The 12,800-nt window shown below is 42.3% G+C and overlaps 1 protein-coding gene across 7 annotated transcripts in view; it reads right to left on the bottom strand.

The window, feature by feature from the left end:
- ACSBG1 (acyl-CoA synthetase bubblegum family member 1) overlaps positions 1–12,800 on the bottom strand; it is a 687,864-nt gene that overhangs the window by 165,984 nt on the left and 509,080 nt on the right. For all 7 annotated transcript variants that reach the window (XM_085643721.1, XM_085643719.1, XM_085643718.1 and 4 more), the window contains exons 5-6: positions 12,351–12,471; positions 9,348–9,428 (exon numbers count right to left, since the gene is read on the bottom strand). In XM_085643721.1, coding sequence (XP_085499847.1) covers positions 9,348–9,428; positions 12,351–12,471 — 202 coding nt within the window. The remainder of the gene's footprint in view (positions 1–9,347; positions 9,429–12,350; positions 12,472–12,800) is intronic.

The following is a 12,800-nucleotide window of genomic DNA, read 5'->3' as shown; positions in this document are numbered from 1 at the left end:
ATGCGGATACCAGCTTCCGGAAATAAATAGAGAGCCTTAACTGCTTGAGTAAATTCAGTGCAGAACCCCTTCCATTGCAGGACATACCACAAAACCTCCGGGAGACCCTGTCAAACGCTATTTCAGCATCCAACAGATCACCCCTAGCTGAGGCTTCGTTGTCCAAGCCCAATCCATAAGAGCAATAACACGCCTCACATGGTCAGTTGTATCCCTTCCCGGGATGAACCCATGCTGGTGAATTGATACCAGTGGAGTGATAACTTTTCCTAATCAAGAAGCTAATATTTTAGAACAGATCTTGCTATCACAATTAATAAGTGAAATAGGTCTGTAAGAAGAGGGATTCAGCTCAGGCTTATCTGTTAAAAAAAATATTACTACAGTGGTCTTTTACCAGGAGTCAGGGATAGAACCCCTTTGAGCAGACTGAAATAGGGTTATAATATCTTGCCGGAGTGACTGCCGAAATGTCCTGAAAAATTTCAGAGGAATGCCATCCGGGCCGACCGCCTTGCCAGTATTTAAAGACATTATAGCCCCCTCCACTTCTTCCCATGTAATCGGTGCTGCAAGAATCTCATTTTGATCCTGTGTGACCTTAGTTGTCTCTAGATCTGTAAAGAATTCCTGCATAGAATCTTCCCCTCCTGTGACCTCACCCTCTGTATACAATTGATTGTAATACCTATGGAATATATTCAGGATTTCAATTGGAGAGTCCTGTATCTGGTCTAAATTATCTTTAATCCTTTGAATTCGATCTGCAACTTCCCTCTGTTGCAGCCGCTTTGCTAAGACCCTTCCTGTATTTTCTCCTAATTCACATATTTCAGCCCCATGGTGCATATATTTAGCAGCTAGTTCCTCCCAAAAGTGTTGATGAGTTTTCACTTTGATAATAGCGATAATCTTTTGGGATTCCTCTATATTTAACCCCCTCGCTATTTTCCTCATAAGTTCAATTTTAGCTAACCTCAGCTGTTCAATCCATCCCCTAATTTCTCCCAATATTGTCTTCTGGCGAAATATAGAAAAGCTAAGAGTCTCACTGCGAACCCCAGCCTTAAATGCATTCCCAGACCATAGAATCGGAGGCGGTGTTTCTATTGATCTTAAAAAAATTCCCCAATCCATCTGGCCATGTGAGCACAATATGACTGATCCAACAGCAGTTTTCTTTCAAAGGTCCAGGAACTCTGTTTTTTAAGATTGGTGCTCAGTGGTAACTCTATTAATATCGAAGTATGATCTGAAATGACCCTAGGAAATATCTCAGTTTTAACAGTTTCGGCGATCCTTCCAAAATTTTTATATTTGTTCAGGACTATTCCTCTTGAGTTTTCTAGATCTTGCCTAGCAAGGGTAGAGAGGATATGCTCCAGAGTCCTTTGGGGGTACCACAGACCAAGAAGGGCGTTAAAATGAATGACTCTTCCGAGACATCGGGGAGGATGGGCAATGCCTTACTTTCTTTTATTTTATTGGGCATCCATGATACAACATATGGGGATTCTTCTAGTCGGGACCAAGGCTGACTTTCCAATACCCAGCAGACCAACCATATATGAAATAGGACTGGGAAATGAAGCTAACAGCTGCCTGGTTAGGATATTAGAACCTAGCTACTATAAAAAGACCAAATTTAAAGTACTTAAAGCGGCACATTCGGTGTGGAGACAAAGTCGGCGTAAATTGAAGTGTAGTGGAGACAGAGTTTTAGATACACACATTGCTATGTTAGCATAAGCGTCTTAGAAGTTAGAAACGCCATTTTGCCGCTTTTGCACACGACACTACAGATAGATGTTATTATATGAAAACTGCTTGCCTACTTTTTCTTCACATGAGAACTGTCTGTTGTTCACATCCCTAGACGAGCACCGCATCCTTGGTCTGTACACTGAGTGCAGAAACAGTCAGGGCCAACAAACAATGTATGTTTTTGAATTCAGGTTGATCGGCCCACGCTCTAGCCATAACACGCACGCAGCTGCAAATATCTGAAACCAGAGCGCCTTTAAAACTGCAGTTTGCATGCATTAGACACACATTCTGGAGAAGAACTTTTCCAGGCACAGATCAAAGCTGATCCTGTGATGTGATTCACCTAAGCTAATATTTACGGTATGGGGTTCCTCATTCAAACCTAGAGACCTTCTATTAGTCTAATAATACTAGCTTACTAGCGAAGGGAGGGTGGTTGTATTCCACTATCATTTGTAATATGATTTCTCCCTTCATTTTCTATGGTATTGTAACAATGCTGATGGTTTTAATTTTAATCATTTGTCTGCTTATGTTAGCCAAAGTACTGCATCTTAGGACACGTAGTTTATAAAATAAACATTTTAAACTTTACGGTGTCTCTGGTTACTCTTGTTGTGGACTGATATGAGAATAATAACGAACAGGTATTTCTGATTCCCACCATTCCTGAGAGTACTCTAAGTCGCATGTTCTGGGTTGTCTAATCATTGGTAGCTTCTAGATGATATGAAGAGCGAATGAGACACTGATGCTAGTCGGATAGCGGTTCTGGGCACTGAGGCGAGTTTTTGGTACACCGCAATTCACTGAGGTCCTGGTTTCCTGCGCATAGTTCTGTGCATGAGCAGAATCCCTGCAACAGAAGATCCTAAATTAAAATGTATATACTCCACTCTCGGCCTCTGGTATCCTTCCACCAATCTTTCAGGATCATATTACATTTAGATGGTGCTTTTTTTTTGGGGGGGGGGCGATTTGTTTGATGGAGGCCAACTTGTCTCATTCATGAATTTACAGGAAAAATGTGGTCTATGCAAACAAGATTTTTTAAAATATTTTCAGGTTCGTAGTTTCTCACGGAGAAGCATGCATGGATCAGATTCAAGTTTTGATAAAATATGTTTGATAGAAATAATACGGAAGAAATCTCTGATAGGGAAAATTCATCAAAATGTACTGGAAGCTTTCCCAGACTTGGAATACAAAATGGGAAAGCAAGTTGGGAAAGATAGGAATAAATATTGAGGAATCATTGGAGTTATCGAATCAGATTTTAATAACTGGAGGTCTTAGATGCCAACATTTTATGTCTGCTTTCGATCTTTATAATACTCCAGAAAAGATTGCTAAGTGGGGGGAGTTGGGGAGGGGGGAATGTAATAGGTGCGGGCTACATGCAGCAGATTCTATTCATATGTATTTCTCCTGCCCTAGGTTAGGTACTTTCTTACTGGAAGTCGAATCTTTTCTGGATACTATCTTAGTGATCTCGTTAACCATTACGATTATAAGGAACAAGGAGACCCTAGGAGTCAGAAGGGACCAAGGGTGTATACATTTTTATAAAGGAACAGTGGTCCCATTCAAGTAGAGTAAATTAAGATGCCACAATTAGTACAATGAAAAATTGGGTTTTATGTTTGAAGACAATGCAGAAATTACTGGTAAATTACAGTAAATAGTGAGAAAAAATAAAACAGTGAGTGAGTTGGTGGCAGGGAAATAGGAAATCAGCCGATTTCCGGTACCCAGGCAAGTGATTTAAAAGGTGACTTTTTGGTGCACGAAGGTAGTTATTAACAAAAAGTCAGTACTTTTTGTTAATAACTACCTTCGTGCACCAAAAAGTCACCTTTTAAATCACTTGCCTGGGTACCGGAAATCGGCTGATTTCCTATTACCCTGCCACCAACTCACTCACTGTTTTATTTTTTCTCACTATTTACTGTAATTTACCAGTAATTTCTGCATTGTCTTCAAACATAAAACCCAATTTTTCATTGTACTAATTGTGGCATCTTAATTTACTCTCGTTAACCATTACGGCCGATCTTATAATTTTGGGTTTAGGATATAATGTGGAAGGGAATACAAGGCCGAGATCCACGATTGGATTTTTATTTATTGCAATGGCTATTGTTCGTTTATGCATTACTTCTCAATGGATAAGTTCTGATCCCCCCCATGTTTATGAATTGGTGATCAAGGATTTTGGCTATCTATAATGTAGAATCCTTAATATATAAATTGAGAGGACGAAGAAAGAAGGCACTGGGATGTAAAATTTGGGCTCCTATCACAAATTGGCTGAAGTAAGTTTTGGGAAGGGTTATTCACATATTGTACTTATTCTATGAGTATTTCTTTTGATGTGTGTATCTTTCTTTTATCTTTCGAATTTCAAGCTTTGTGTATTGCATTGTAAAAAAAAAAGTGCTAACTACTCACCCTTACGGGTCTCAAGGCGCTGGGGGCCGTTGTGGAAATTAAGTGAGCTATTGCCTAGAGTCACATGGTGCTGAGCTGCCACAGGAGCCGGGGATCGAACCTTGTACACTGTGCTACGAAATCAGCTGCCCTGGCCACTGCACCACACCTCTCCACATTGTGATGAATGTGCCTTGACTTGTAACAATGAAAATCTTCTTTCTTAAAAAATGGGGATAAAATCAATAAAAATAAATGAAACAAAAAAAATAAAGGTTGTGCAGCTGTTTTTACATTTGAAATATGGCCTTCTGTAATTGATTCGTCAGTTGGCGGTTAGATTTAACATGACTCTTGCTGTACTCATAAATTGTACCAGTCTGCATGCTAACTGAATGTCTCTTCCTTCAAGACAGGTTCTTAATGCTTGTCTGCGTGTTCGGATCCGTCTTTGGTTCCAGAGTGGTTTTAGTAATAGTCTACACTCTTTATCTAGACCCCTGCAACTGCACAGTAAATGGAGGACGTCCTCTTTAGGATCACCGGAGATTCTGCAGTTTGTTATTGTTTACAGGCCTTTCCATGGTGGGAGTTGCTGATTTACCAGTAGGATTCCCATCCTCAATTTCAGGTATGAGTCCTTCACAGTCCTTGAGAACCCTGTTCCTGAGTAAGCTTGTGGCAAAGCCCTTGTGTAACTCTGGATAACGTACCACCCATGAGGCCCATTATTTTCCCAAAGGTCTTGTAAGGCAAGAGAGCTGCCTGGCATTTGGAGGTAGACCACTGCAGGGCTCTCTTTATTCCTTTCCAGCTCTTTCCATAGATATGAGTTCAGGGTACCTGGCTCTGCTCCCTTTATTTTGTGTCAGCATTTGGTATAGGCACCCTTGTGTGCTACTTGCTGTTTTCGGAGGCCAGCTCCAGCCTTAATTGTGCTGGCGAGGTATAATGTCGGAGGTTAAATACTATTCGTATTGTTTTGGACACCACCTTGTCCAAGATTGTCTCATCTCTCCCTCTCATGCATTCACTACCGTAGGTGATAGCAATTTTGCTTGCAGCTCTTTCAGCAGAGGCGTTAGATTTGGACCCGTTATTCTTTGCTTGATGTTTTTTAATCCTACGGCCAGTGTAATCTCTCTTGTTCTGATCGTTGCCCAAAAGATCCCTTTCTGTCAAAAATAATGTGCAGGTATTTGTATTCTTTGACCACCTCCAGCTGTTGACCCCGCAGTTCCCATCGAGGTTGATGTTTTTATCCTTTTGCTTAAGTATCATCACTTTTGATTTTTCTAGGTTTATTGATAGCCCATTCTTGTCTGAGAAGCTGCTTGTGGCGCTTATAAGATGTTGCAAGCCGACTGGAGTTCGGTTACAATAAATCGCTTACAATAAATTCAACAGTGTTAGACCCCCCAAATTGGGGGCACGATGGTTGCAGTTGTAAAGCTCTGCTGAGAGATCAGACTAAAAGAGATTGAACAAGGTCGGGGCAAGGACACATCCCTGCTTCAGCCCCTTGGAGTTCATTATTTTCCTTGCTAGACAATTGTCTGATCCTAATTTTATTTGAATCCATGTCTCAGAGTGAAGTAAGATTAACTTATTCAAGAGTTTCGTATCTATTTCCCAGCCGGATAATTTGGCCCAGAGTTTCCCCCTGTCTATGCTGTCGAAGGCGGACGTATAATCAATGAAGCAGACGAATAGTGGCTTTTTGATTTTTATTGTAGCGTCTATTAAGAGTGAAAGAGCGAGGATGTTTGTCGCTGTCCCCAAGCTTTATTGGCAATCTGTCTGATTAATGGGAATTAAGCCTTTCGTTGATGCCCAGTCCGTGAGTTCATCCAAGATGAGACCCGCAAAGTATTTGGCGTCTATGTCGATTAGTGCTATAAGCCTATCATTCTCTGCTTGATTCCTACTGCCTTTTTTGTAGATAGGGGAGATAATTGATTCCTTCCACAAATCTGGAATTTTTTCTACTTCCAGGATGTTTTTGAAGAGGGGCCTTAGTTGCTCTGTCCAATAATTCGGATCCTGCTTATATAAAATTGGTGGTATTCCGTTGGGCCTGGGGGCCCCCTCTTTTCTGCCCTTCAAGATTTGATTCTTAATCTGTTTTATTGTACATGGAAGGTAGGTCTCCTCGGTCAGTGTTCTTGGGACTGCAGACTTCGCTGTGGAGCCTCGCTGTCTTGAATAGTTTCGTCGGTTTCTTTGTTAAAATGATGCAACAAGTAATTTACCCAGGCTTCCTCTGTTATATATGAGTTGATTCCGAGAGCCCTTGGGTTGTCTAGATTATTCACTGTGTTCCAAAATCTGGCACTGTTGTTAGATTTTGCATCATATAGTAATGTGACCCATATCTTCTCTGTGGATTCCTGTTTCGCTTCCCAAATGATTTTGTTCTAACTGTACTTTAACTTTCTCAATTATGTCTGTGTACTGATGTCGGGGCCCTTCTGAGGCAGTCTGCGAATTGCTCTGTTAATGTCCCGTTTTATTTGCCTTAATTTGCAGGTTTGGTTTGTTGAAAGGTCGTTCTTCAATTGTTTATGTGCCTGATGGATGAATCTTGTCGGTCCTTAATTCCGCTTGTTGCTTGTGCTGGTTTTGTTTTAGAGTTAACTAGGCTGAAGTTCTTCAGAATTGGTTATCCATGTTTGGCATATTTGATTTACAGGTAAGTCCCTAGTACAGTGCACTATGGGTGCCCACGGCCTGTAAACAATCGCTACGTGTGGGTCTGCAGCACTGGTTGTGTCACCCACATGAATAGCCCTGTAAACATGTCTCAGGCCTGCCATTACAGTGTCTGTGAGTGCAGTTTTAAAATGCCATGCTGACCTGGCAAGTGCACCCATTGGCTAGGGCCTTCCCTTTTAGTATAAAATATAGTATGTAAGTCACCCCCAAGGTAGCCCCATGGGCAGGGTGCAGTTTATGTGAAAAGTAGGACATGTGCTTGCGTGGTTTACATGTCCTGATAGTAAACTACTGCCAATTTAGTTTTTCACAATTAAAAGGTTGTTTCTCCTATAGGTTATCAATGGAGCTGCCTTGCAATATATTACAAGTGTAACTTTCAGTTGGGAAGAGATAGAGATTTGGAGTTTAGGTTCCTTGAAAAACAGAATTTAAAAATACATCTTTTAGTGTGTATTTAGAAATGCCACTTTTAGAAAGTGGGCATTTTCCTGCCTCAACGTTCTACCTGCTTGTGGTAACAACGTCTGGTTTTACACTAACAGGGTTTTTTTGTGAATTCACTGCAGACACTCACACAAAGGGAGTTGAGGTGTGCCCTTCATATGCTTATGGGTCATTTTGGGCTAGAGTGGTGGGAGGAGTTGTCACTAACACCTGAATAGGCTGTGACTGCCTTGCACAATGCTGTCTCCAACTCTGGAGTGTGACTGCACCAGGGAGGACAGAACTAGTGTTTACTGAGCGAGAGGGACTCTCTTACAAAGACCTCAAAGGAAAAAAGGGGTATCGGTATTAGACCTAAAACCCCAGTACTTTAGATTACTTCTGGATCAAGAGGAATCTCTGTCAAGGAGAAGGGCCAAAGCATTCTGAATGGGAGTACTGCCCCTTTGCTTTGTGTTGCTCTGCTGGGTTGACCTGCAGTTACCTGTTTCTACCCTATAGAGGCCAAAGACTGAACTCTGCTGTGAATCTGCTTGGGAAGATCTCAAAGGGCTTGATGTAGAGCTTGCCTGCTGCTCTGAAGTCTCAGCGATACAACCTGGTCTTCACCTGCAGCATCCCAGAACTTTACTGCTGGGAGTTCTGACCTGCCTTGTGGTGCCAAACTTCAGTCCTTGGCCCTTGGCGGTTATTTTGCTGCTCCTGTTCGAGGAACGAGAAACTGCCGCTGTCTGAGTCCCGAGCGCTGAGCCTCCGAAGTTCAAAGCTCCGACTCAGATGCAGGCCTTGCTTTGGTCCTAGAAAAATTGAAGAATCACCTGCCTGTGGCTGCAGAAATTGACATAATGCCTGGATTGCCACTACATCGCCCCAATAGCACCTGAATTTTATCACGCATCGCACCTGCGCACCAAATCTACAATGACGCTGGGCTTTGCAGTAAGAAACTGACACATCACCTCCCCTTGCAGTAAGAAACCAACGCATCACCTCCTCTTCAGTAAGGAACAAACGCATCAACTCCCCTGCAGGGGAGTAAGGAACTGATGCATCACCTCCCTTGAAGCAGGGAACCAACACATCACCTTCCCTGTGAGTAAAGAACTGAGGCATCTCTTTCCCTGCGCCTGTTTTTGTCCTGTAATTTTGACGCAGTCAAGGCACTTTGCTCAAAAAGTGATGCATCCATAGTTTTCTATGGACAGGACTTTTTTTTACCTTTTAAAAGTCAAAATTTGATATCTGTGTGTTGGTTTTTTGTCATGTTGGTCTTCTTTGGTTTATATAAAGATACTTTATTTTTCATGGTGTCCATTTGTAGTGTTTTGACTGCATTACTGTGTGTTATATGCAAATGCTTTACACATTGCTTCTGTAGTTTAGCCAGATAGCTCTGTGCCAAGCTACCAGAGGTTAAGCACAGTCAAAGTTAGGTGTGTACTTTACTCATCCTGACTAGAAGGAAGGGTTCATACTTGGACATGGTAGATACCACTCCCAACTAGAGACCCCCAATGCTAACATTGATTGAATGGCTAGAAGAGAAGATATGCAGCCGACAGCAGAGTCGGACTGGCCTTTTACTCCACCGGGTATTTCCCCGATGAGCTAGAGGCCAAGGCAGCTCTTGGTGCCTCTGTCAGTTTCCTCAACTTCCCAGGTATCGGAAGGCTTCAAGAGAGGGAGAGAGTGTGAAGGTAGAGAAAAAGAAATCAGAGATGAAGAAGAGAGAGGGGAGAGAAGCAGACAGATAGGATGGATGGATGGATTGATGGATGGATAGAACGATAGAAAGATTTCACAAGAATGCAAAGGGAGCGGGCTGGTTTAGTATTTTTGCCAGGGCTGATTTTGGCTTCCTTGTCCGGCCCTGGCTGACAGATCTTAGGTGATCATACAGCACCACTCTAGTCATCTTCCGCAATCCACAAAGCAGCATCACGCCAAGACTGCATTCATACATAACATGCAGGTGCATCTGTACTTACTGTATACAAATTAGGATGTTTCTGCGTCAATGAACCTTTATACTGAACAACAGCTTTCAAATGAGGCAATCTGTTCCAAATCTGGAAAGAGAAGCAGATTAGGTTTTTATGAAAGGAACATGACATGCCCTATACAACTGCCTGTAAGCCTACCTATACCTTTGCCGGGGTATCATAATATTACTTTTAGATTATTTCCTAAAGTTTCTTCCTTTCACCGGGTCTATGCCATTAATACCACTGTGATACAAGATAGAATTGTTCACTGACTTTATTTGTGGCTACTAGGGTGTTACCGTTCGTGAATTGTGCCTATTTACTACAAGATTCTGTATAAATACAAAAACATATAAAAAATATATGGATGGGCACAGCATTCTGAAACAGCAATGAACCTATTCCTAGTGCTAGGTGAAAACTCTACAAGCAACGTGTTATACAAAATGTAGGGTTATCTAAGGGGTACCAAGTGTTGTCCATTGTTCAATGCTTGCAAATTGTGTGAATTAACCAGATATAGATTTAGGACTTTTCTTTTTACTTTTACTGTTTATTTTAGCCAAGATGCGAATTTTTTGCTAATCTGCATTCTGCAGATTAGAGTTTTGAATAAGTCAATGTTGATTGGGGACAGCTGTTGATTACCTCACCACATCTGGACTTCAAGCCGATACAATTTAACAGAAAATCAACAAGTTCCACCCAGGATACATTGCCATAGATGCATGTAAACAGATGCCAGTTTTCATCACATGGTATGGAGTTGGCCAAGTCTAGAGCCATTTTAGGAAGAAATAGTGTGCTTTGTACCAGAGCCACAGAAAGAGAGGTGTTCAGTAACACTGGAGGCCAGATTAGTAGAACTCCTTCCACTCACTGGTAAAATCATGTAGCAATAAATTGGAAGGTGATGGGGATGGGGGTGGGGGGTCGAGCTTGGCCAAGTGATCGTTAGAGGGCCTGAAATGGCCAGAATGCGACAGCCCATTACTGTACGTGGAGCTCAAAAGGATGATAGTGAAACTTAACTTCATCCCAGGAATTGAATGCAATAATTTCCACCTTCACAGAGGGAGCAGCAGATGATGACCAACCTTGACGCTGATATACTGAACAGCAGTGGAATATATGGAAACCGGGACCCCAGGACCTATGTTTGGGGAGGCCGCAGTGCATCCTCTCAAGGCAGTACTGTAAGTTTGCTGAGGGACCTCCATGTTCCATGAGGCTGCTCAACAAACTTGTTTTGTTTTTCTAAACAAACTTCTAAAAGCAAAGAGGTTTTTAAAAATAAAAAAATAAAAAAGGAAATCCTGGTAGTGGGATGTGGGAGGTATCTTTTTTTCTGTATGGGGCCGCCAGCTGAAGGGAAAAAAAAGTACATCAGAGCATGCGCCCCAAAGATGGCGGATGGTCGTAGGCGTTTACACTGATACCGGATGTCGGTCTGGCTGTCGGCACACGGATTCTACCGGTGGAGCTAGCGGGTTCTCCGCTGGTTGAAACATGACGGTTCCTTCAACTTCAAATAGAGATGATAGACCCCCAGTTTGATGGGCGAAGTACCCTGTCCACCAAACCCCAAATAACACCTTAAGGAAGTTACTATCCCTTGGGCTAACTAAACACTAGATAATACTAGATACATGAGAGGACCTGTACCTTGCATTTTGTTGGCCTAGTTATCACTAGCTCTACACATTACAACAAAGTAAGCACCAGTTTCCTGAGCACAGGCAGGTATTTCTGGTTGTGGTGACTTCCACATGCCAGAACCTGAAGCGTATTCACTGGAACTCCTGGGGGTGGCCACACTCCAGATTCAATGTCCGTCAAAAATGGTTGACACTACACAATGGCACGAACCAACATCACACAAACGGTGGATACTTCAAACATTGGACCAGGTTGCGCCAACACTACACCATATGGGGCAGAACTAACAGGCCTCAGGAAAATGGGACACAGACTTGGGCAGTAAGATGACAGCTGTGCAAAAAGCACGGATAAAATAATTCAAATCATTGTATTACGCTGTGTTTATCTAACAGAGCAAATAATACCACGACATTTGGCCCAGAGGCGTAGGAGCCCAGCGCGGACCTGGTGCACCTGTTTGGACTTGCCCGGAAATATGCAAACACTGGAGAGATGTCATGGGATTGACCTCGGAAGGCACGGGTTAAAATAACAAACCTGACGCTGCCCCAGGCCGATACGAGAATGGAGAGATCGTGCACATGGGCGGAACCAGGTAAAAAACACGACCATTGCCCACAACAAAGACGAATGCTGTTGCGGCCTGAAACATACACTAAAACGTGGGCTAGAAAACAACCCTTACCAAAGACAATATAAAATGGCATGACGGAGTTGTAAGCACGACTTACAATAATCATATCACTGTTGCATTCCACAACACGACAGAAATGTGGTCAGTGATTATTTATGTTCTGAATATGCGTACTTTGTTGTATAACGAAACTTGTTAAACATTTAGACATAAAAATGTGTGTGTGTGAAGACAGTTTCCCCATTGTTTTAGCTTTGGTATTCAGCAACAAGAAGAATTCGATTTTATATTATCAGTTTGGGAACACGTAAGTTTTTAATTCTTCTTTCATAGCACTCTTAGATAAGTGACCAGATTTTGACAATTGGTGAAAAGTGAACAGAAAGGACAGTGCTTCTTTCAGCCTTACTGATTATCTAACTATTCAATCTTGGCTACTGTACATGCACAGTCCACTTTTGCAGGGCTGGGGCTAATGTAGCAGCTCGTGGGTACCACCTAGTGGCAATAGCAAGTTATTGCAAAAGGCAGGACATTGTTCATTTTTTAAGTGTAAGTCGAGCACCCCATGGGGAAGGCACGTTGTATTTTGCCAGATTCACTAAAAATGCTCCCACTGCTCCTGCAGCCTTGCAGTCTGATTCTGTGTATGTTGGCAGGCGTGCACTGTATACATCCACATACATACATACATACATGCAACAGTTTACCTGCATTACTTTGTCCAGCTGCTTCTGATTTTCAACCATGATTATGTTGGCTCTTGAGTCACTGGCGACGTAGTGACAGGCTTCTGGGGAATTGGTTGAATAGATTCCAGTGGCGATACCTCTGTTTAAAATCGAAAGTTGGTTATTTGAAGGATATAGAATCAGGTGAGACGAACAGCAAGAGCTCTTAAGGCCCAATTCACAAAGAGTTTTACAGGGGTAAATCCAAATTCAGGCTTGACAAAGAAGCAATAATTTACTCCTGTTGAATTCATGCCATAAGAATTTACAGAGCTCATTACAGTCAGGGACATAGCTTCAGGTGGCGAGGGGGCGGTTGGGGTGGTACACCCTCCTATAAAATGTATTCTGTAGTAAATAGTTGGGTACAGGGGCTTTCAGTTCGGATTTCACCTGTGATTTTTACATACCCAAATTGACAAAAACACA

This window comes from Triturus cristatus, chromosome 3_1 (assembly GCF_964204655.1).
Source record: "Triturus cristatus chromosome 3_1, aTriCri1.1, whole genome shotgun sequence".
In the NCBI taxonomy this organism is placed as follows: Eukaryota; Metazoa; Chordata; class Amphibia; order Caudata; family Salamandridae; genus Triturus; species Triturus cristatus.
Note: the sequence above shows the minus strand (reverse complement) of the source record. Positions and strands in the feature narration are given on the sequence as shown.